Source organism: Salmo salar, chromosome 19 (assembly GCF_965601325.2).
Source record: "Salmo salar chromosome 19, fSalSal1, whole genome shotgun sequence".
Classification (NCBI taxonomy): domain Eukaryota; kingdom Metazoa; phylum Chordata; class Actinopteri; order Salmoniformes; family Salmonidae; genus Salmo; species Salmo salar.
In genome coordinates, this window is record NC_138309.1 from 44,019,329 (window position 1) to 44,045,429 (window position 26,101).

The 26,101-nt window shown below is 44.1% G+C and overlaps 1 protein-coding gene across 2 annotated transcripts in view; it reads left to right on the plus strand.

Moving 5' to 3' along the window:
• Positions 1–6,425: 6,425 nt before the first annotated feature.
• Positions 6,426–26,101, plus strand: part of mcu (mitochondrial calcium uniporter) — a 183,580-nt gene continuing 163,904 nt past the window's right edge. Inside the window, exon 1 of one of the 2 annotated variants that reach the window (XM_045702319.2) lies at positions 6,426–6,815. In XM_045702319.2, the coding sequence (XP_045558275.1) occupies positions 6,699–6,815 (117 nt within the window). In that variant the 5' untranslated portion in view covers positions 6,426–6,698. The remainder of the gene's footprint in view (positions 6,816–26,101) is intronic. The other variant, XM_045702320.2, reaches the window with a different exon arrangement.

Below are 26,101 nucleotides of genomic sequence, written 5' to 3' on the forward strand. Positions count from 1 at the left end.
CTTTGTCCTATATTTTAATTTAATTTATATATTTTTTTTAATTCCAGCCCCCGCCCCCCCAGGAGGCCTTTTGGTAGACCATCATTGTAAATAAGAATTAGTTATTAACTGACTTGTCTAGTTAAATAAAGGTTCAGAAAAAAAACATCTAAAAAATCTAAACGGAACCCTACACACTGGCATTCTAAACAGAACCTACACACTGGCATTCTAAACAGAACCTACACACTGGCATTCTAAACAGAACCTACACACTGGCATTCTAAACAGAACCTACACGCTGGCATTCTAAACAGAACCCTACACACTGGCATTCTAAACAGAACCTACACACTGGCATTCTAAACAGAACCTACACGCTGGCATTCTAAACAGAACCTACACACTGGCATTCTAAACAGAACCTACACACTGGCATTCTAAACAGAACCTACACACTGGCATTCTAAACAGAACCTACACACTGGCATTCTAAACAGAACCTACACACTGGCATTCTAAACAGAACCTACACACTCGCATTCTAAACAGAACCTACACACTGTCATTCTAAACAGAACCTACACACTGGCATTCTAAACAGAACCTACACACTGGCATTCTAAACAGAACCTACACACTGGCATTCTAAACAGAACCTACACACTCGCATTCTAAACAGAACCTACACACTGTCATTCTAAACAGAACCTACACACTGGCATTCTAAACAGAACCTACACACTGGCATTCTAAACAGAACCTACACACTGGCATTCTAAACAGAACCTACACACTCGCATTCTAAACAGAACCTACACACTGGCATTCTAAACAGAACCCTACACACTGGCATTCTAAACAGAACCCTACACACTGGCATTCTAAACAGAACCTACACGCTGGCATTCTAAACAGAACCCTACACACTGGCATTCTAAACAGAACCTACACGCTGGCATTCTAAACAGAACCCTACACACTGGCATTCTAAACAGAACCCTACACACTGGCATTCTAAACAGAACCCTACACACTGGCATTCTAAACAGAACCCTACACACTGGCATTCTAAACAGAACCTACACACTGGCATTCTAAACAGAACCCTACACGCTGGCATTCTAAACAGAACCTACACGCTGGCATTCTAAACAGAACCTACACACTGGCATTCTAAACAGAACCCTACACACTGGCATTCTAAACAGAACCTACACGCTGGCATTCTAAACAGAACCTACACACTGGCATTCTAAACAGAACCCTACACACTGGCATTCTAAACAGAACCCTACACACTGGCATTCTAAACAGAACCCTACACGCTGGCATTCTAAACAGAACCTACACACTGTCATTCTAAACAGAACCTACACACTGGCATTCTAAACAGAACCTACACACTGGCATTCTAAACAGAACCCTACACACTGGCATTCTAAACAGAACCTACACACTGGCATTCTAAACAGAACCCTACACACTGGCATTCTAAACAGAACCCTACACACTGGCATTCTAAACAGAACCCTACACGCTGGCATTCTAAACAGAACCCTACACACTGGCATTCTAAACAGAACCTACACACTGGCATTCTAAACAGAACCTACACACTGGCATTCTAAACAGAACCTACACGCTGGCATTCTAAACAGAACCTACACGCTGGCATTCTAAACAGAACCTACACACTGGCATTCTAAACAGAACCTACACACTGGCATTCTAAACAGAACCCTACACACTGGCATTCTAAACTGAACCTACACGCTGGCATTCTAAATGGAACCCTACACGCTCACATTCTAAACGGAACCCTACACACTGGCATTCTAAACAGAACCCTACACACTGTCATTCTAAACAGAACCTACACGCTGGCATTCTAAACAGAACCTACACACTGGCATTCTAAACAGAACCTACACACTGGCATTCTAAACAGAACCTACACACTGGCATTCTAAACTGAACCTACACACTGGCATTCTAAACAGAACCTACACGCTGGCATTCTAAACAGAACCCTACACACTGGCATTCTAAACAGAACCCTACACACTGGCATTCTAAACAGAACCCTACACGCTGGCATTCTAAACAGAACCTACACACTGGCATTCTAAACAGAACCTACACGCTGGCATTCTAAACAGAACCCTACACGCTGGCATTCTAAACAGAACCCTACACGCTGGCATTCTAAACAGAACCTACACACTGGCATTCTAAACAGAACCTACACACTGGCATTCTAAACAGAACCTACACACTGGCATTCTAAACAGAACCTACACACTGGCATTCTAAACAGAACCTACACACTGGCATTCTAAACAGAACCTACACGCTGGCATTCTAAACAGAACCTACACACTGGCATTCTAAACAGAACCCTACACACTGGCATTCTAAACAGAACCCTACACACTGGCATTCTAAACAGAACCCTACACGCTGGCATTCTAAACAGAACCTACACACTGGCATTCTAAACAGAACCTACACGCTGGCATTCTAAACAGAACCTACACGCTGGCATTCTAAACAGAACCTACACACTGGCATTCTAAACAGAACCTACACGCTGGCATTCTAAACAGAACCCTACACACTGGCATTCTAAACAGAACCTACACACTGGCATTCTAAACAGAACCTACACACTGGCATTCTAAACAGAACCTACACGCTGGCATTCTAAACAGAACCTACACACTGGCATTCTAAACAGAACCTACACACTGGCATTCTAAACAGAACCTACACACTGGCATTCTAAACAGAACCTACACACTGGCATTCTAAACAGAACCTACACGCTGGCATTCTAAACAGAACCTACACACTCGCATTCTAAACAGAACCCTACACACTCGCATTCTAAACAGAACCTACACACTGGCATTCTAAACAGAACCCTACACACTAGCATTCTAAACAGAACCCTACACACTCGCATTCTAAACAGAACCCTACACACTATGGACCCTGGTCAAAGTAGTCCACATTACAGGAAATAGGGTTCCATTTCTCACAGAGCTTAGTCCTCCTACACAGGCGTGGCTCTGTGAATGTGGCTGTGTTGACAATATAATGACATTATATTCCATTAAGGATGTCCTTCATCAGTCATTGCCTGCAGTGTCAAGGTCAAGGTCCCAAATGGCACTCATTTCCCAAAGTGCATTACTTTTTACTAGGGCCAATAGTGGTCAAAAGTAGTTTACTTTAGGTCTCCTCACCGATTTTGTACTAGAAAATCTCTGCTTGTTTGGAAATGTATTGGAATATAACTAATTATGAATCCTTAATAAAAAGTTATAACACATCGGGGGAAAACAATAAGGAAAAAAAAAACTTGAATATTGTTTTGGAGTTACTGTGTGAACAATCCATATTCATAAAGCAAAGTTTCATCCATCTGACAAAGAGGAAATACTCAGGCGTTTGTATGGAAAATATACATCAATTCAATTAGATATCAATCCATCAAATCAAATGAAATTGTATTGGTCGCAAACACATAATTTATTTAGCAGATGTTATTGCGGGTGTAGTGAAATGCTTGTGTTTCTAGCTCCAACAGTGCAGTAATATCTAACAATTCACAACAATACACACAAATCTAAAAGTAAAAGAATGGAATTAAGAAATATATAAATATAAGGACAAGCAATGTTGGAGTGGCATTGACTAGAATACAGTAGAATATAATACAGTATATACATATGAAATTAGTAAAACAGTATGTAAACATTATTAAAGTGACCAGTGATTCTAGTCTATGTACATAGGGCAGCAGCCTCTAAGGTGCAGGGTTGATTAACCGGGTGGTAGCCGCTAGTAACAGTGACTAAGTTCAGGGCCGGGTACTGGGTGGTAGCCGGCTAGTAACAGTGACTAAGTTCAGGGCCGGGTACTGGGTGGTAGCCGGCTAGTAACAGTGACTAAGTTCAGGGCCGGGTAATGGGTGGAGGCTGGCTAGCGATGGCTATTTAACAGTCTGATGGTCTTTAGAAGCTGTTTTTCAGTCTCTCGGTCCCAGCTTTGATGCACCTGTACTGACCTCGCCTTCTGGATGATAACGGGGTGAACAGGCCGTGGCTCGGGTGGTTGATGATCTTTTTGGCCTTCCTGTGACATCGGGTGCTGTAGATGTCCAGTAGGGCAGGTGCTGTGCCCTCGGTGATGCGTTGGGCAGAACGCACCACCCTCTGGAGAGCCATGTGGTTGCAGGCGGTGCAGTTGTCGTACCACGCGGTGATGTAGCCCGACAGGATGCTCTCAATGGTGCATCTGTAAAAGGTTTGTGAGGGTCTTCAGCCACATGAGGTTGAAGACACACTTTGCACCTTCTTCACCACACTGTATGTGTGGGTGGATCATTTCAGAATGTCAGTGATGAATAGACCTAGGAAGTTGAAGCTTTTCCCCTTCTCCACTGCGGTCCCATCCAGTACTGTTTTGCGACAGATAGGCGAGAGAGGAGAGGAGACAGATAGGGCAGAAAGAGAGAGAGGAGATAGAGAGAAAGATGAGATGGGGAAGAGAGAAAGATGAGATGGGGAAGAGAGAGAGGAGATGGGGAGAAAGAGAGAGAGAGGAGACGGGGAAGAGAGAGAGGAGATGGGGAGGGAGAGAGAGAGGAGATGGGGAAGAGAGAGGAGATGGGGAGGGAGAGAGAGAGAGAGAGCGAGAGATGGGGAGAGAGAGAGAGATGGGGAGAGAGAGAGAAAGATGGGGCGAGAGAGAGAAATGGGGAGAGAGAAATGGGGGGAGAGAGAGAGAGAGAGGGGGGAGAGAGAGAGAGAGAGAAAGAGAGTGAGATAGAGGAGATGGGGAGAGAGAGAAAGAGGAGAAATTGAAGAGCTAAAAATAGATCCAATCTCTGTCCCAAATGGCACCATATTCCTACATTATGCACTTCGACCAGAGCCAAAAGTAGTGCACTATGTAGGAATAGGGTGCCATTTGGGACGCACAGGTAACAACCTAGTGGAATAGATGGCTTAGCTAGGGGTAAAACAGCAGCTTGATTACACTATAAGATTCATAAGATGTCTGGTGAGACGACACTTTGGAAAGTATAAAGGGATATACTTCAGACAGAAGTTCCACATCCGTACAGCAGTATAATAACATCTATATATAATATGTCTATATATAATATCTGCTATCCCTGTGTGTGTGTGTGTGTGTGTGTGTATAGTGCTGGTTTTGAGAGTCAGGGGCAATGTACTGGGTGAATTCAGAAAAAGTGGGAAACTTTTTCTAATTTCTGTAACCTCTTTCGACATCTAGCACGATACATGTCTGAAAATGGGTGGTTGGTAGTGGTAGATGGGTGGACGTCTAACATGATACATGTCTGAAAATGGGTGGTTGGTAGGGGTGGATGGGTGGACGTCTAGCATGATACATGTCTGAAAATGGGTGGTTGGTAGGGGTGGATGGGTGGACGTCTAGCATGATACATGTCTGAAAATGGGTGGTTGGTAGGGGTGGATGGGTGGACGTCTAACAGGAACGTCTAGCAACCCAAAGGTTGCGTATTTGAATTTCATCAACTGGACAACTTTAGAATTTTAACTACTTACTAGTTTTTAGAAACTTTGCAACTATTTCGCTTGTAAACTAACCCTTTTCCCTTAACTCCTTACACTCAGCCTTGCGAACATTAGCCACATAGCTAACGTTAGCCACAACAAACTGGAATTGGTCACATATCATACGTTTTGCAAATTTGTAACATATTGTACGTTTTGCAAATTCGTAACCTATTGCACGTTTTGCAAATTCGTAACCTATTGCACGTTTTGCAAATTCGTAATATATCATTGCGTTGTAATTTGTAACATATCATACGAAATGGATGATGGACATCCACAAACTAATACATACCATACGTAACATATCATACTGAAAAGGAGTACCTTGGATTTACATACAGATTTGGAAATGCTCTGAGACCAAGTTGACACTACACATGCATTGCAACTCAAGTCCAAATGAAATCAGGCAATAAAATACGACAAAGGGGGAATCCTGTTTGAATAAATACATATCTGACTCCTGCTTTGCTTATTAGTAACCTAACTTGTAGCATTCTATCACTGTTTTCCATTAGGCTTCAGTCAGAAAGTACACAGTAGCCTACTTACTAAAGTGCAATTATATACTCAAACAGCCTCAGTCTAGCTAATAGCATCGGCCTGCTGTGTGAAGGTGGATAATATCTCAGGTGAGAATCCAAGAGGTGCAGTTTGACAACAACACAGACTTTGTGGTGGCTCTGCTTGTGGCTGGGATCTCTTCCTGTATACTTCAATGGACCGTTCTGCATCCTCTGATTGGTCGAATCGTCCATAATTGGCAACGTTGTGGATTTACACCCGCATTCATTTCTTTAATATTGTGCTTTTGTAGGTCACGATGATTTTCATTTCGCATCGAATGGAATGACAGACATTAAACGGCACTTCCTAAATCGACCAGGGCTTTCATTGAGATATAGGGAAAGTTATTGTTCGGTGAGTTGAACCCCACCTCTGTTGTGAAATGCCTTGCCGCGTCGCGTCGGGGTGTGTGGTGTGAAACGCAAGCCCAGCCCCGCAGTCCGCCTACTCTGCTCCCCCTCCCTGCCTGCCACCGTCTCTCTCTTGGTCCGCCTGCAGCAGTCGACATCCCAGCGAGGATTTTTCACTACAGAGATGGCTGCGAAAGTGTGTAGAACAGTGCTCCTCTTGACCAGGAGCAGCGGAGCTGTATCCACCGGGCTCCCCGCACTCGCTCTCTCATCACAGCGGCACCACCAGCATATAAGATCGGTAAGTCGTCGGGACCCGGGTGCGGAGAGATGTGGGACAAGGTAGGGCAGCGAACGAGGATATGAAGCGGTGACGGTGGGCTGTTCTGACTGTAGCTTGATGACGGGTCTTGCTAAGGAAGTAACGCTAACCAGCGTCGTTAATAGTTTTCTTCCGTGTCTTCCTTGATATTGGTTGGAGTTAAGCTCTGTTAAGGTTTGCTGTAATAGTAGTTGTCTTAGTATTTTGCTACAACTGTTTAAAAACCGGGGTCAGTCAATCACCTTGTGGCCGCAGGCGCTTTTGACAGTAGCAATGCAGTTTTTAGGGACTGGTAAACTCTGTCGACCACTGGCCCGACGTCTATGGCAATGTACATTAATGTCAAATGTCCCAAGCTCAGTGTGGCTATTTTCTCTGTATACATCTTAACCATATCAACGGTTTGTATCTAGCTAGACCCGTCGTGGGTGTGTTTTTGTTACATGGGATCATCTTGAACGCAACAGTGGGCTCAAGCCTCTCAACTTCAATGTTGACGAAGTGCGAACAGCTGTCCATTTAATATGGGACACCGTCCCCGGTTTGATACCGACGGACATGGACTACACCTCCCTTTATATCCTTCACTGGTGACGTGGTTTACCCAATGCTCGCCATTCTATAGATTTTTCCGATAGACTTTGGTCCAAGGTGTTGTTTACCTTGTCAATTGATGAGCGCGAATGCTCCTTGGTCCCCTCTCCGCGCCTGTACCGTGTATGTTAACGGTATAGACGCGGTGCGTCTCTGCAGTAGTGGGCTAGCGGGGTGACAGTGCGGCAGAATGGAACTCCTCGTCTTGGCATGTGGTGAGCCGTGCGCCTCCATATAAGCGTGAGGGGAACTACAGGCAGTGAAGAATAAAATAAATAAAACACTGTCTCACACACACACACACACACACACACACACACACACACACACACACACACACACACACACACAAAGCATGCAGGCACACTCACACATTTCAAATAGTTTATTTAAATCCACAAATCACATTAATGTGATTGTAATGTCTGCACACAGACAGGTCACACTGGGATGCTTCCATACTGGCAGAAATAGAATTGTGTTTACTAGGTCTTGTCCATACTTCACTATGGTGCAGTAAATTACATCCAAGCCAGTCCACAGTGTGTGTAATGTGTCTGTGTGTGTGTGTGTGTGTAATGAGTGCACACGCGTGTGTTGTAGGGCTGGGAGTTGCCAGGGACCTCACGATACAATATTATCACTAAGGTGACGATAATATGTATTGTGATTTTTCTCAATTCTATTTGTATTGCGATTCGATTTTGAGATTTTAATGTTCCGAACCTATTGCTTACTATATGTCTGCTGCAGAAAGACAAGAGGGAGCATGTGAACGTTTGTCCTGGTCAGTCGTGGAAATAAAAGTGCTGAAAACATGTTGGATCACTATTTAAAAAGAAGATGGAGAACAAGCTATAGGATGAATTATACTGGAGGTTTGGCGCAGGTACAGATGACTAGCGCTAGCTAACACTACCTAGCACAAAAAAAATATTATATATATATATATATATATATTTTACATTTTACATTTTACAAATCGATACTTGGGTGATGTAATTATCAATTCCCCCTAGTGAGTGTGTGTGTGGTGTAACAACCAGATGAGGGAGAGAAGAGAAGAAAGAGGGAGACAGAGAGAAACACAGTGGAATGAGGAAGTGAAGTCATCATGGCTCCAGTATTTCTCTGTGGAGAGTTGAGGGAAATCCAGGAGCTGGACTGTTGCTGTGTGGTTTAGAATTCTCCGCTGTGCCTGAGGCGGGGGGAGGGGAGGCGGGGGGAGGGGAGGCGGAGGGAGGGGAGGAACTAAAGTTTATATGTGTGGATGATATAGGCTAGTTTAGGCCAGGGCTAGACCTTATACAGGATTTCTATATTAACTCAGAAACTGCTGTCCAATTTGTAAGTCGCTCTGGATAAGAGCGTCTGCTAAATGACTTAAATGTTAAATGTTAAATGCTGTATGCGCTTCTATCTTACACACACACACACGCCCATGGGAGATCAGACAATTGAAAATGAGGGCCACAGGCTATCTCTCTCTACCTACGCCCATGGCCTCACATCTCAGGTCAGATTACTGCTGGCTGGTCCCTTCATCTCAGGTCAGACTTACTGGTGGCTGGTCCCTTCATCTCAGGTCAGATTACTGCTGGCTGGTCCCTTCATCTCAGGTCAGATTACTGCTGGCTGGTCCCTTCATCTCAGGTCAGATTACTGCTGGCTGGTCCCTTCATCTCAGGTCAGATTACTGCTGGCTGGTCCCTTCATCTCAGGTCAGATTACTGCTGGCTGGTCCCTTCATCTCAGGTCAGATTACTGCTGGCTGGTCCCTTCATCTCAGGTCAGATTACTGCTGGCTGGTCCCTTCATCTCAGGTCAGATTACTGCTGGCTGGTCCCTTCATCTCAGGTCAGATTACTGCTGGCTGGTCCCTTCATCTCAAGTCAGATTACTGCTGGCTGGTCCCTTCATTTTACTGCGCCTCACACTACTAGCCTTCAGCTCTCTGTCCCTGCTGTGAACTATTGCACTAGAAAACGTTTCCCCATACTGCGCAAAGACTCTCCTCCCCTCTAAAACTAGTGCCCCTATGGGCCCTGGTCCCCAATAGTGCACTATATAGCTTCATTTGGGACATAGACATGCTGACGTCACATAGCTGTTTTTTTAAAATGACTTTTTTTATTTGACATCAGTCAGCTTTATGAGGATGTTTACCTGTCATGTTGTCTGGCTGGGCCATCGATGTGTGGCTGTCACAGCACAGACCTAGCTAGTGTAACGCTGTCTGTGTGTGTGTGGCCCCAGCTAGCTAGCATAAAGCTATGTGTGTAGCATAAGGCTGTGTGTGTGTGTAGGCCTAACATAAAGTTGTGTGTAGCATTAGGCTGTGTGTGTGTGTGTAGGCCTAACATAAAGCTATGTGTGTAGCATAAGGCTGTGTCTGTGTGTAGGCCTAACATAAAGCTATGTGTGTAGCGTAAGGCTGTGTGTGTGTGTGTAGGCCTAACATAAAGTTATGTGTGTGTGGGCTCTAGCATAATGCTGTCGGTGTGTGTGTGGCCCCAGCTAGCTAGCATAAAGCTATGTGTGTAGCATAAGGCTGTGTGTGTGTGTGTGTGTGTGTGGTGGTGTGTGTGTGTGTGTGTGTGTGTGTGTGTGTAGGCCTAACATAAAGTTGTGTGTGTGTGTGTGGGCTCTAGCATAATGCTGTCGGTGTGTGACGACTGTGTGTCCTGTCAGGGCTGTGACAGCGAGGCTGCTGTTGTGTTTTTAATTCTCCTCCCTGAATGACGGGAACTCCAACCATCATATACTCTTGGGGCTGTAAACCTCATGTTGCCATGGAGTTAGTCACTTAGCTAGTCAATGTAGTGCTTAAGATTCAATGTTGTCATGTCTTTTTAAACGACCGTAAACCAAGTTTCCATTGTGAGACCATACATTAAACTACTACTAAGCCTACATGATGTTTAGTTGAATATATGTTTATTTTATTTAACCTTTTTATTTAACCAGGCAAGTCAGTTACGAACAAATTCTTATTTCCAATGACAGTCCTAGGAACAGTGGGTTAACTGCCTTGTTCAGGGGCAGAACGACATGCTGGTTTTATCAATAGAGCATTTTTGTTGTTGTTGCAAACTTCCTTTGTCTTTCCAATAGTTGCTGAATATCTTTTGTTGGAGCATTCCGAGCACACCTACTACTGCATTAGGTCAAAGCTTGTTCTTTAGACTCTTTGGGATGTTAAGATGTAGAATATGCAAGGAAGTATATTTTATATGGTCATGCTCTTATTTCATATTTTAATTTCTCCAGTGTTTTTGTTCTACTTTATGTTATTTGTAGTGCTACATTGATAACCGAATTGTTGGGGTGAGAGTTTGCAAGAAAGGCATTTCACTGTACTTGTGCACGTGGCACTAAAACCTGAAATTTAACCCATAACATTTACCAGAGTTGCTCCCCTCTTCAAGAAACCTAACCAGACAGGCTTTAAGACGGGTCACTGAACTGAGACTGCTCCTCTGTGTCACGGAGGCTCTCCACACTGCCAAAGCTGACTCTCTCTCCTCTGTCCTCATCCTCCTAGATCTAGCTGCTGCCTTTGACACTGTGAACCATCAGATTCTCCTCTCCACCCTCTCAGGGCTGGGAGTCTCAGGCTCAGCGCACTCTGCACCCTACCTGGCAGGCCGTGCCTACCAGGCGACGTGGAGAGGATCTGTGTCTGCACCACGTACTCTCACTACTGGTGCCCCCCAGGGCTCGGTTCTAGGCCCTCTTCTCTCTATACACCAAGTCACTCAGCTCCGTCATATCCTCACATGATCTCTCCTATCACTGCTATGCGGTTGACATGACAGTACTTTTCTCCTCCCCCCTTTCTGACACCCAGGTGGCGACACGCATCTCTGCGTGCCTGGCAGATATCTCAGCTTGGATGTCGACCCACCACCTCAAGCTCAACAAGACAGAGCGTCTCTTCCTCCCGTGGAAGGCCTGCCCGCTCCAAGACCTCCATCATGGTTGACAACTCCATGGTGTCCCTCTCCCAGAATGCAAAGAGCCTTGGCGTGACCCTGGACAACACCCTGTCATTCTATGCAAACATCAAAGCAGTGACTCACTCCTGTAGGTTCATGCTCTACAACAGGTTTCCCCAACTGGCAGCCCGCAGGCAAATGTTTTCTTTAGCCTCCACGTTTTCTGAGCAAACAATTAATAAATATACAGTACTGACACACCTACTCATTCCAGGGTTTTAATTCATTTTTACTATTTTCTACTTTGTAGAATAATAGTAAAGACATAAACTTTGAAATGACACTCATGGAATCATGTCGTAAGCAAAACATTGTTTAACAAATCAAAATAGATTTTAGATTCTTCAAAGTAGCCACCCTTTGCCTTGATGACAGCTTTGCACACTCTTGGCATTCACTCAACCAGCTTCACCTGGAATGCTTTTCCAACAGTCTTGAAGGAGTTCCCACATATGCTGAGGACTTGTTGGCTGCTTTTCCTTCACTCTGCGGTCCAACTCATCCCAAACCAGGATTACTTTATCCTATCCCAGGTATTCCTTAAAGAGGTGGGGTTTCAGGTGTCTCTGGAAGGTGGTGATTGACTCCGCTGTCCTGGCGTTGTGATCAAACCCTACATCCCAACCCGAGCACTCCGTTCTGCCACCTCTGGTCTCTTCCGCTCAGCCCAGTCCCAGCTATTCTCTGTCCTAACATTACAAAAAATACTTTCCGTTGTATGACCCACATCAGTGAACCCTTTTAAAGTTATGGGAATTGGCCAAAGTGGATAGGGATACATTTAAATGTTTCTTAAAGAAGAAATGCATACGCATGGTAGTAATTGAAAAAGAACAGGACTCCTTTTTTGTTTTTCCACTTGTTTTTGAGAAACTTACTCTAAACATAACTTCCTTATTGTGTACTATGGGCCCCTGAAAAACATCAACAAAGGCTCCAAAAACACCCAAATAAGGTCCTTTTTAGAAAGGACAAAGCTCTCAGTATGGTGACGCAGGACTTGAGACACATGAAATAGTGGTGAGGAGTGGACCGTGTCTGGTCGCGACTTCGCCATTCATTTTCTGTATTCAGAGTTCACTCAAACATCATTTTAACGTTTTTGTTTTACTATTGACAGTTACTGCTGATTTCGGGATTGTATATCAATTTGCTTTCCTTAAATATTTGTCATCTGATGAATTTGTTTAAGTTTCTGAATTGTTTAATCAAACTTTTTTTAGCCGCCAGCTCCTGATATCAGGGGCATAAAAACTATCATCTGTGTCCTGAATTAGCTTAGTGTGCATGTTTACCCAGCTATATCCTGGCCTGAGCTTTTTTTCCATGGCGAAACTACCTGGTAAGCTTTCCAGGTAACTCCCAAAATAAAGGAAACACTTGTATAAATGAGGAATGCAAAGTATATTGAAAGCATGGGGTCCTTTCAATACACTTAGAATCTATGCCAAGGCGCAATGAAGCTGTTTTGGCAGCTCCTCGTTGCCCAACACCCTATTAAGACACTTTGTTGGTGTTTCCATTATTTTGGCAGTTACATGTAGCAGCAGGCTTCACAGAGAATGGAACAGCTGGATAGGGGAAACGTCGCACAAAAGGGAATATATAACGTCGATCTCAAAAAATGTCGATTTGGTTGAAAAAATAATAAAACTTCTTTAACCTGGGCTTCCTCCCTATTGACTCAGCTGTCTTTTATAAAAGAGCTCCTTAGAACTCGGTGCTAACGCGTGGCAGGGGAGTAGACTACAAACATGGATTTATCAGCCTTCTTAACATCCATCCATGGGACTGTTTATGGTTGCATCCAAAATGGTAAGCTATTCCGTAGGGCTTTGTTCAGAAGTAGATCACCCTACAGTCCATTCTAATGTGTGGCAGGGGAGTGATGTTGGCGCCGAATAAACAGCCCCTCAACACTGATACAGCTCTGTCTAAAAGTGGGGTTCTCTGCGGGACGAGTCAGGAAGGCAAATCATTGAATCTTGCCATACACCATCTGGGCCCCTCTATTTATGTCACGTCAAAATCGAGCCGCACGTCAGCCCTAAAATGGCAGCGAACATCAGGTGAAGGAAAATAAATGTTGGATTGAATGTGAGGATGCTTCTAATGATTGATATCATGTCACCTTTTCTAATTTCCTTATTGAAATCAAACAGGACCAGTACACTATTAGTGGTAGAACCTAGTTATCAGGGGCCTTGAGGGAGTGGGTCAACAGGGGCAGAGGTCAGGCTCCTCTTCCTGGAAAATAATCCATTCAGGCTTGAGTTAATTTAATTTACATTTACCTCTGATTCTGAAGCTAAAATGATCTGGATTAGTGCCAGATAAGAGACTGAGACTGGCGGTCGATAGGGTCGGGGTAAAGAGACTGGTGGTCGATAGGGTCGGGGTAAAGAGACTGGCGGTCGATAGGGTCGGGGTAAAGAGACTGGCGGTCGATAGGGTCGGGGTAAAGAGACTGGCGGTCGATAGGGTCGGGGTAAAGAGACTGGCGGTCGATAGGGTCGGGGTAAAGAGACTGGCGGTCGATAGGGTCGGGGTAAAGAGACTGGCGGTCGATAGGGTCGGGGTAAAGAGACTTAACATATATTACTGTAATCTAAAGAAGTGTATGAGATGTGAATTCTCAGGTCTCGTATGCTACCTCCAGAGGTAGTGGGCAAGACTTGCTCGAGAGTCACACACCCCCCCCGAGCCGTCGGATGTAAACAGAATTGTCCCGTTTTTGAAACAGCTGAAATGTATAGATAATTTACATTTTAGGTGTTTTATTTAACTTTTACCATCAAATTCAGTATTTGGAGAAAAAAACACTTAAAAAAAACCCCGCCTCAAACTTGTATCTCAAACAGACTGTTTAAAAAATGCTTTCTATTTCCTCAGAGTATGATGTCATACTCCTGAGGAGGATGAGCTGGCCAATCAGCGGTCTAGAGGAGGATGAGCTGGCCAATCAGCGGTCTAGTCGTATTAATATTTTTTATGACCAGTATACGCCCACACCGTTCTGTTGTTGGGGGGGGGGGTACGCCCCACACTGTTCTGTTGTTGGGGGGGTACGCCCCACACCGTTCTGTTGTTGTTGGGGGGGGGGGGGGTACGCCCCACACTGTTCTGTTGTTGGGGGGGTACGCCCTACACCGTTCTGTTGTTGTTGGGGGGGGGGGTACGCCCCACCCCGTTCTGTTGTTGTTGGGGGGGGGGGGGGGTACACCCCACACAGTGTCACATCTGAATGTCATTTAGCTAGCAGTGGATGATGGTCCTGTTTTTAGAGCCAGTTGATTGGCAGGTCGCTCCAGAGCCCTCTACTCTCCCATGGTTACTGTTGCCGTGACAGTGACTGATGTGGTAGCGTTGCTTTGCGTTTCAATGATTGATGAGTGTTCAGGGGTCAAGCCTTGATCGGATGTGTGTTTATGGTCTTCTCATTCATATGCCTGCGTATCTGGTATACACTGAGTGGACAAAACATTATGTTCTTTCCGTGACAGACTGACCAGGTGAATCCAGGTGAAAGCTATGATCACTTATTGATGTCACTTGTTAAATCCACTTCAAATCAGTGTAGATGAAGGGGAGGAGACAGGTTAAAGAAGGATTTTTAATCCTTGCCGACAATTGAGACGTGTGCCATTGAGGGTGAATGGGCAAGTCAAGATTGAAGTGCCTTTGAACAGGGTATGGTAGTAGGTGCCAGGCACACCGGTCTGAGTATGTCAAGAACTGCAACGCCAATTTGACACAACTGTGGGAAGCATTGGAGTCCACATGGGCCAGCATCCCTGTCGAACGCTTTCGACACCTCGTAGAGTCCATGTCCCGACGTAATTGGGTTAAGGTAAAAGAGGGTGCAAGTCAATATTAGGAAGGGGTTCCTAATGTTTTGTACACTCAGTGTAGGCAGCTATTCACACGTCTGCGTATAGGTGGCTATTCTCCATGGTAACGGATAGTGTAGTTTATATAGATTCTATTCTCCATGGTAACGGATAGTGTAGTTTATATAGATTCTATTCTCCATGGTAACGGATAGTGTAGTTTATATAGATTCTATTCTCCATGGTAATGGATAGTGTAGTTTATATAGATTCTACTCTCTATGGTAATGGCTAGTGTAGTTTATATAGATTCTATTCTCCATGGTAATGGATAGTGTAGTTTATATAGATTCTATTCTCCATGGTAATGGATAGTGTAGTTTATATAGATTCTATTCTCCATGGTAATGGATAGTGTAGTTTATATAGATTCTATTCTCCATGGTAATGGATAGTGTAGTTTATATAGATTCTATTCTCCATGGTAATGGATAGTGTAGTTTATATAGATTCTACTCTCTATGGTAATGGATAGTGTAGTTTATATAGATTCTATTCTCCATGGTAATGGATAGTGTAGTTTATATAGATTCTACTCTCTATGGTAATGGATAGTGTAGTTTATATAGATTCTACTCTCTATGGTAATGGATAGTGTAGTTTATATAGATTCTATTCTCCATGGTAATGGGTAGTGTAGTTTATATAGATTCTATAATTAAATTGCTATTTAATTCTGTACACTAGCTATTCCCCAACTAGATAATATTGAGATTGTCACACATTTAACACGTTTCTCTGTAAACGAGTAGAATAGAACAGCAGAATAGAAGGCCTTCTGGTAGGCCGTCATTATAAATAAGAATTTGTTCTTAACTGACTTGCCTAGTTAAATAAATAAAAAATATATATATAACCTAAAATTGTATTTGTCCCATGCGACGAATACAACAGGTGTAGACCTTACAGTGAAATGCTGAATACAACAGGTGTAGACCTGAAATGCTTACTTACAAGCCCTTAACCAACAATGCAGTTTTAAGAAAAGAAAATTTAATAAAAAAGGTATAAAATAACAATAACGAGGCTATATACAGGGAGTACCGGTACCGAGTCAATGTGCGGGGGTACAGGTTAGTGGAGGTAATTTGTACATGTAGGTAGGGGTGAAGTGACTATGCATAGATAGTAAACAGCGAGTAGCAGCAGTGTAAAAACAACAGGATGGGATGGGGGGTCGTCAATGTAAAAAATAGTCTGGGTAGCCATTTGATTAGATGTTCAGGAGTCTTATGGCTTGGGGGTAGAAGCTGTTTAGAAGCCTCTTGGACCTAGACTTGGTGCTCCGGTACCACTTGCCGTGCGGTAGCAGAGAGAACAGTGTATGACTAGGGTGGCTGGAGTCTTTGACAACTTCTTGGACCTTCCTCTGACACCGCCTGATATAGAGGTCCTGGATGGCAGGAAGCTTGGCCCCAGTGATGTACTGGGCTGTACACACTACCCTCTGTAGCGCCTTACGGTCGGATGCTGAGCATAAGGCGCTACACACACACACACACACACCACACACACACACACACACACACACACACACACACACACACACACACACACACACATATATATATATCTCCACATATGTACCTATTCTCCAAGCCAATCATATTGAACCCTGCACAGTGCTACAGTCTTCTCTGAAGAAGGTGGATAGGATGTAATCCCTTGTCAGTTGCCTTCCGGCTGTTCCTTTAAACCAATAGTATCTACTGTCCTGCGTGCTGTTACTTTAAACCAATAGTATCTACTGTCCTGCGGGCTGTTACTTTAAACCAATAGTATCTACTGTCCTGCGGGCTGTTCCTTTAAACCAATAGTATCTACTGTCCTGCGGGCTGTTCCTTTAAACCAATAGTATCTACTGTCCTGCGGGCTGTTCCTTTAAACCAATAGTATCTACTGTCCTGCGGGCTGTTCCTTTAAACCAATAGTATCTACTGTCCTGCGGGCTGTTCCTTTAAACCAATAGTATCTACTGTCCTGCGGGCTGTTCCTTTAAACCAATAGTATCTACTGTCCTGCGGGCTGTTCCTTTAAACCAATAGTATCTACTGTCCTGCGGGCTGTTCCTTTAAACCAATAGTATCTACTGTCCTGCGGGCTGTTCCTTTAAACCAATAGTATCTACTGTCCTGCGGGCTGTTCCTTTAAACCAATAGTATCTACTGTCCTGCGGGCTGTTCCTTTAAACCAATAGTATCTACTGTCCTGCGGGCTGTTCCTTTAAACCAATAGTATCTACTGTGAGCAGTCTTGCATCGTACTTCGCTCTCACACAGCTACAGTATCTGCACATGTGCATGGGTTCGCTTCACGCTCGTACAACGTAGTAGAGACAGGACCAAAACAGAGGAGAAGACAAGCCTTGTACTCCAAACGCTCTTAGTTGTAAATTGACCTGAATGCTGTTTACTTTGTCCGTCTACTTCATATCGCTGACTCCACCTTTTTAAAGTGTCAATAGACACAGTTTGATGATTTATAGACACTGTAGATCCAGGCTGATGGTTTGTAGACACACTGTAGATCCAGGCTGATGGTTTTGTTGACACACTGTAGATCCAGTCTGATGGTTTTTTGTTGACACACTGTAGTTCCAGGCTGATGGGTTTGTAGACACACTGTAGATCCAGGCTGATGGGTTTTGTAGATCCAGGCTGATGGGTTTTGTAGATCCAGGCTGATGGGTTTTGTAGATCCAGGCTGATGGGTTTTGTAGATCCAGGCTGATAGGTTTTGTAGATCCAGGCTGATGGGTTTTGTAGACACACTGTAGATCCGGTTTGAGGCTGTATTTCAGCAGGCGAGGTGAATCTGAGTTTTTAAAACGATTTTAAAGCTGTAGGATATGAGGTCATTAAACATGATATGAATCGTGTCATTGTGGTATTGTTACAGGAGATGACAGATTTGTTCAGAAGATATTCAAAAATGACTTCCAGCTGTGGGTCATATTTGCCTATAGTACCTACAGTTCAGCCCAACGTTGAGTATTTTTATAAATAGCCTAGGCAACATAGGAAAATGGAGTCAGTGGTTCTATGCCCTAAGGTGGACTTACCATTTGCCATGGATGCTGCTGTGGCAAAATGCATACAATGTCTCCAGACAAGGTCATTGAGTGGTTGAGAAGATACTAGGCCTGACAGCAGAACATGGCAGGAGAACATTTCTTCAAGTGTGTTTGCATAGGTGTGTTGTGTTGCATACGAGTGTAAATTGGAAAGTGTTTGTCTTGGATACTGTTGTACTGAAGAATTGAGGACATGTTGCTATTGGTTATATCTGCTACGCTACAATACGCTGTGTTGGTGAAACATGAGACCCTATAGGGGGATGGAGGTACTACTGGACTATGTCCCACATGACTCACTATCTCACTTCCTACTGTCAAGTCTGATAGACCAATGAGTGCCCACATCCCTGGCTGGGATATGTCAAGTCTGATAGACCAATGAGCTCACTTGTTTCTTTCCATGTCTACCAAAAAGATGGTGAATTTCCATCAGACCTATTAAAACTGAAACTCATTTATTAATTGAACCTGATCTCAGAGGTTAAAGTCTCTCCACACACATTAGGAGGTATTTCAGAATATCTATCTGTGGGATGGCTAAATTGGTTCAGCTGATTATTTTAAGTAAAGAAGAAATTCTGCATTCTCTTGGAATTTCCGTGGAAATGTATAAAAAAAAGGCTTGTTTATTTACATTTAAGTCATTTAGCAGACGCTCTTATCCAGAGCTCTTATCCAGAGCTAGCTGGTTAGTACAGTAGCTAGCTATAGCATCATATATGCCCTCAAACTCTACTCTGGGCATTGATGCCAGTTCCACTGCGTTTAAAAAAAATGGTTCCCCTCTAATCAGGGACTGATTTTAGACCCGGGACACCAGGTGGGTACAATTTTAATTATCAGGAAGAACATAAAATCAATGTGCTCCGGACCTCGTAGGGTCAGAGTTGAATATCCCTGTCATAGGCTATGCAGTACCTTGTTTGTCTTTCACTGCCATTTTTTATCATGGTGCTGCTTACCTTATGTTAGTGTCCTCTTGTCTCCTCGCTCTCTGTCACACGCTCTCTCCCTCATTCTGTCGCTCCCTGTCTTTCTCATCCCCTGTGCTTCGCTCTCTCGCTCTGTTGCTCTCTCTTCCTCCCCCCTCTCTCTCCCGCACTATCGTCCCCATGTGCTCTCCTCACTCCATAAGTCCGTCCATCCGTGTGGTGAATTTGCCGCCTGCTCAGCTGCCATGCCCTCTCCACCTTTCCCCCTTCTCATCGCTCCCCTCTCTCACCAGCTGTTTCCCTCTAGGCAAATGACTTGGAATAAGTAGTGGAATATGAATGCTGATATGTGAGAGCATTCCAGTGGGTAATAAGATACTGTAGCTCGACTCAGGGTCACGTTTACCGCCAAACCTGATCATCATACATCTTCATATTCTTACAATGTCTAATGGTTTCTGCTTAGTCGCTTGTCAGCTTTACACAGAATATTTTGAAGGCATTGATGAGCAAAGAAATGGTACCATTAGATTAAAGAAGATCACTTCAGAGACTGTAGTGATGAGGGAAAATGCTGGCCATTGCCCTGGAGCATATTTTCCTGATTATGAATTGAGCACACAGAGTGGCCTTGTCCTGTTGTAGAAGGACAGCCATTCTGGAGTTGGGATTTTTTTCTCTCAATTTTCTTAACCTTTTATTTAACTAGGCAAGTCAGTTGAGAACAAATTCTTATTTACAATGACAGCCTAGGAACAGTGGGTTAACTGCCTTGTTCAGGGGCAGAACGACAGATTTTTACCTTGTCAACTCGGGGATTCGATCTTGCAACCTTTCGGTTACAAGTCCAACACTCTAACCACTAGGCTACCTGCATCAGTGCTCTGGATAATATGTATATACACTGACTGGACAAAACATTAAGAACACCTTTCTAATATTGCCCCTTTATATAGAATCTATAGAAACTACACTCCATTACCATTGAATTATAGAATCTATATAAACTACACTATCCATTACCATGGAGAATAGAATCTATATAAACTACACTATCCATTACCATGGAGAATAGAATCTATATAAACTACACTATCTATTACCATGGAGAATAGAATCTATATAAACTACACTATCCATTACCATGGAGAATAGAATCTATATAAACTACACTATCTATTACCATGGAGAATAGAATCTATATAAACTACACTATCCATTACCATGGAGAATAGAATCTGTATAAACTACACTATCCATTACCATGGAGAATAGAATCTGTATAAACTACACTATCCATTACCATGGAGAATAGAATCTGTATAAACTACACTATCCGTTACCATGGAGAATAGAATCTGTATAAACTACACTATCCGTTACCATGGAGAATAGAATCTGTATAAACCACACTATCCGTTACCATGGAGAATAGAATCTGTATAAACTACACTATCCGTTACCATGGAGAATAGAATCTATATAAACTACACTATCCGTTACCATGGAGAATAGAATCTATATAAACTACACTATCCGTTACCATGGAGAATAGAATCTGTATAAACTACACTATCCATTACCATGGAGAATAGAATCTGTATAAACTACACTATCCGTTACCATGGAGAATAGCCACCTATATGCAGATGTGTGAATAGCTGACTACACTGAGTGTACAAAACATTAGGAACACCTTCCTAATATTGACTTGCACCCCCTTCTGCCTTCAGAACAGCCTCAATACGTCGGGATGTGGACTCTACGAGGTGTTGAAAGCGTTCCACAGGGATGCTGGACCATGTTGACTCCAATGGTTCTCACGGTTGTGTCAAGTTGGCTGGATGGCTCCTACTATACCCCGTTCAAAGGCACTTTTGTCTTGCCTGTTCACCCCTGAATGACACACATACACAATCCATGTCTCATTTGTCTCAAGGCTTAAAAATCCTTTTTTAACCTGTCTCCTCCCCTTCATCTACACTGATTGAAGTGAATTTAACAACTGACATCAGTAAGGGATCACAGCTTTCACCTGGATTCATCTGGTCTATGTCCTAATGTTTTGTACACTCAGTGTATAATATAATATATTAATATATGCCATTTAACAGACTCTTTAATCCAAAGCGACTTAGTCATGCGTGCATTTTTACGTGTAAGTGGCCCTAGTGGGAATCGAACCCACAACTCTTGGCTTTGCAAGCCGACTGAGCCACATGTGAGTCTTGTGCTGGACAAGGCCTGCAGTATTGGGCTGATTGGCTGTAGTAGGCTAGCACGATGGCCTTGTGTGCTTCTGCTGTGTTGTGGTCAAGGAGATGTTAAAACTACTATTATGGAAAGGGGGATACCTAGTCAGTTGTACAACTGAATGCCTTCAACTGAAATGTGTCTTCCACATTTAACCCTCTGAATCACAGAGGTGTGGGGAACAGTGGGTTAACTGCCTTGCTCTGTCAGAACGACACATTTCTTTTTACCTTGTCAGCTCGGGGATTCGATCCAGCAACCTTTTGGTTACTGGTCCAATGCCCTAACCACTCGGCTACCTGCCGGAATGCCTTCACTTTATTCCAGTTAGTTTTACAGGGACAGTACACATGAATCAACATTTAAAGGGACAGTTTAAGCCAGCCGGCTAATTTTCAACTACAGTCCTGTGTATTTCACTCTGGAATTCAGAGGGACGACTACTGTGTTGTGTTCCTGTTATGCTAGAGGACATTTTTTATTTTATTTCACCTTTATTTAACCATGTAGGCTAGTTGAGAACAAGTTCTCATTTGCAACTGCTACCTGGCCAAGATAAAGCGTAGCAATTCGACACATACAACAACAGAGTTACACATGGAATAAACAAACATACAGTAGAACAAAAGAAAACAAAAGGTCTATATACAGTGAGTGCAAATGAGGTAAGTTAAGGCAATAAATTGGCCATGGTGGCGAAGTAATTACAATATAGCAATTAAACACTGGAATGGTAGATGTGCAGAAGATGAATGTGCAAGTAGAGATACTGGGGTGCAAAGGAGCAAGATAAATAAATACAGTATGGGGATGAGGTAGGTAGATAGATGGGCTGTTTACAGATGGGCTATGTACAGGTGCAGTGATCTGTGAGCTGCTCTGACAGCTGGTGCTTAAAGTTAGTGAGGGAGATATGAGTCTCCAGCTTCAGAGATTTTTGCAGTTCGTTCCAGTCATTGGCAGCAGACAACTGGAAGGAAAGACGACCAAAGGAGGAATTGGCTTTGGGGGTGACCAGTGAGATATACCTGCTGGAGCGCGTGCTACGAGTGGGTGCTGCTATGGTGACCAGTGAGCTGAGACAAGGCGGGGCTTTACCTAGCAGAGACTTGTAGATAGCCTGTAGCCAGTGGGTTTGGCGACGAGTATGAAGCGAGGGCCAACCAACGAGAGCGTACAGGTCGCAATGGTGGGTAGTGTATGGGGCTTTGGTGACAAAATGGATGGCACTGTGATAGACTGCATCCAGTTTGTTGAGTAGAGTGTTGAAGGCTATTTTATAGATGACATAACCAAAGTCGAGGATCGGTAGGATGGTCAGTTTTACGAGGATATGTTTGGCAGCATGAGTGAAGGATGCTTTGTTGCGAAATAGGAAGCCGATTCTAGATTTAATTTTGGATTGGAGATGCTTAATGTGAGTCTGGAAGGAGAATTTACAGTCTAACCAGACATCCAGGTATTTGTAGTTGTCCACGTATTCTAAGTCAGAGCCGTCCAGAGTAGTGATGCTGGACGGGCGAGCAGGTGCGGACAGTGATCGATTGAATAGCATGCATTTAGTTTTACCTGTGTTTAAGAGCAGTTGGAGGCCACGGAAGGAGAGTTGTATGGCATTGAAGCTCATCTGGAGGTTAGTTAACACAGTTTCCAAAGAGGGGCCAGAAGTATACAGAATGGTGTCGTCTGCGTAGAGGTGGATCAGAGAATCACCAGCAGCAAGAGCAACATCATTGATGTATACAGAGAAGAGAGTCGGCCCGAGAATTGAGCCCTGTGGCACACCCATAGAGACTGCCAGAGGTCCGGACAACAGGCCCTCCGATTTGACACACTGAACTCTATCAGAGAAGTAGTTGGTAAACCAGTCGAGGCAATCATTTGAGAAACCTAGACTGTCGAGTCTGCCAATAAGAATGTGGTGTTTGACAGAGTCGAAAGCCTTGGCCAGGTCGATGAATACGGCTGTACAGTATTGTCTCTTATCGATGGCGGTTATGATATCGTTTAGGACCTTGAGCGTGGCTGAGGTGCACCCATGACCAGCTCTGAAACCAGATTGCATAGCGGAGAAGGTACGGTGGGATTCCAAATGGTCGGTGATCTGTTTGTTAACTTGGCTTTTGAAGACCTTAGAAAGACAGGGTAGGATAGATACAGGTCTATAGCAGTTTGGGTCTAGAGTGTCACCCCCTTTGAAGAGGGGGATGACCGCGGCAGCTTTCCAATCTTTGTGAATCTCAGACGATACGAAAGAGAGGTTGAACAGGCTAGTAATAGGGGTTGCAACAATTTCAGCAGATCATTTTAGAAAGAGAGGGTCCAGATTGTCTAGCCCGGCTGATTTGTATGGGTCCAGATTTTGCAGCTCTTTCAGAACATCGGCTATCTGGATTTGGATGAAGGAGAAATGGTGGGGGCTTTGGCGGGTTGCTGCAGAGGGTGCCGGGCAGTTGACCGGGGTAGGGGTAGCCACGTGGAAAGCATGGCCAGCCGTAGAGAAATGTTTATTGAAATTCTCAATTACAGTGGATTTATCAGTGGTAAGTGTTTCCTAGCCTCAGAGCAGTGGGCAGCTGGGAGGAGGTGCTCTTATTCTCCATGGACTTTACAGTATCCCAGAACTTTTTTGAGTTAGTACTACAGGATGCAAATTTCTGTTTGAAAAAGCTAGCCTTTGCTTTTCTAACTGCCTGTGTATATTTGTTCCTAACTTCCCTGAAAAGTTGCATATCGCGGGGGCTATTCGATGCTAATGCAGAAGACCACACAATGTTTTTGTGCTGATCAAGGGCAGTCAAGTCTGGAGTGAACCAAGGACTATATCTATTCCTAGTATAATTTTTTTTTGTGGGGCATGCTATTTAAGATGGTGAGGAAGGCACTTTTAAAGAATAGCCAGGCATCATCTACTGATGGGATGAGGTCAATGTCATTCCAGGATACCCCGGTCAGGTCAATTTAGAAAGGCCTGAAGTGTTTTAGGGAGCGTTTGACAGTGATGAGGGGTGGTCGTTTGGTCGCAGACCCATTACGGATGCAGGCAATGAGGCAGTGATCGCTGAGATCTTGATTGTAAACTGCAGAGGTGTATTTGGAGGTGCGAGTTAGTTAGGATGATATCTATGAGGGTGCCCATGTTTACGGATTTGGTGTTGTACCTGGTAGGTTCATTGATAATTTGTGTGAGATTGAGGGCATCAAGCTTAGATTGTAGGATGGCCTGGGTGTTAAGCATGTCCCAGTTTAGGTCACCTAGTAGCACGAGCTCAGAAGATAGATCAAGACTACTGTGTGTTCCTGTTATGACTACTTTGGATGGTATGCATCAGTACCCTTGATGGTCATTTACCCGAGGAAACCAGGTAAAGCTGTCTCAACCCCGTGCTCTGTCTCTGTGTGTGTGTGTGTGTGTGTGTGTGTGTGTGTGTGTGAGACCTGCTGTCAGAGCACGTTAATGAGCTATTAGCTGTTTTGTCTGTAGCTGAATAACTAGATCTGTGTCCCAAATGGAACCCTGTTCCCTACATGGAGCCCTGGTCTAAACTAGTGCACTATGTAGGGAGTAGGGTGCACTATGTAGGGAGCAGGGTGCACTATGGGACGCCGACTAGGAAGACATCTGTGATGTGGACATTAAAGTAGGCAAATGAGAAAAGTACGATGATGAATGGATGGAGGGAGAGAACGCTTGGTTAGGCCCAGCTTTCAACTGTGTGTCTGTGTGTGGTCGTCTCACCACACGGGCAAACTTGGAGGTTGTCAACAGCTCTGGCACACACACACACTCAGCTCTGATGGCATCCCATATTAGATGTGTGATTGAACTCATTATTGTGGCAGGAAAACAAATATGTGGCGTTGCGACGTGTGTGTGTGTGTGTCGGCAGCGTCCCAGATCAGTAAATTACACCTTAACATGAAGGTCAACCTGACAAAACCTCTCTTAAAGGAGTGTAAGTCTGAGTTGAATAACGCACGAATCCACTGGTGTGTGTGCGTGCAATGTCCTTGTGCTAGAGCATGGCTCTCCAACCCTGTTCCATTTCATTAGTTAAAACCTACAGGAGGGTTTCTCTCCAGGAACAGGGTTGGAGTTAGAACCTACAGGAGGGTATCTCTCCAGGAACAGGGTTGGAGTTAAAACCTACAGGAGGGTTTCTCTCCAGGAACAGGGTTGGAGTTAAAACCTACAGGAGGGTATCTCTCCAGGAACAGGGTTGGAGTTAGAACCTACAGGAGGGTTTCTCTCCAGGAACAGGGTTGGAGTTAAAACCTACAGGAGGGTATCTCTCCAGGAACAGGGTTGGAGTTAGAACCTACAGGAGGGTTTCTCTCCAGGAACAGGGTTGGAGTTAGAACCTACAGGAGGGTTTCTCTCCAGGAACAGGGTTGGAGTTAGAACCTACAGGAGGGTTTCTCTCCAGGAACAGGGTTGGAGTTAGAACCTACAGGAGGGTTTCTCTCCAGGAACAGGGTTGGAGTTAAAACCTACAGGAGGGTTTCTCTCCAGGAACAGGGT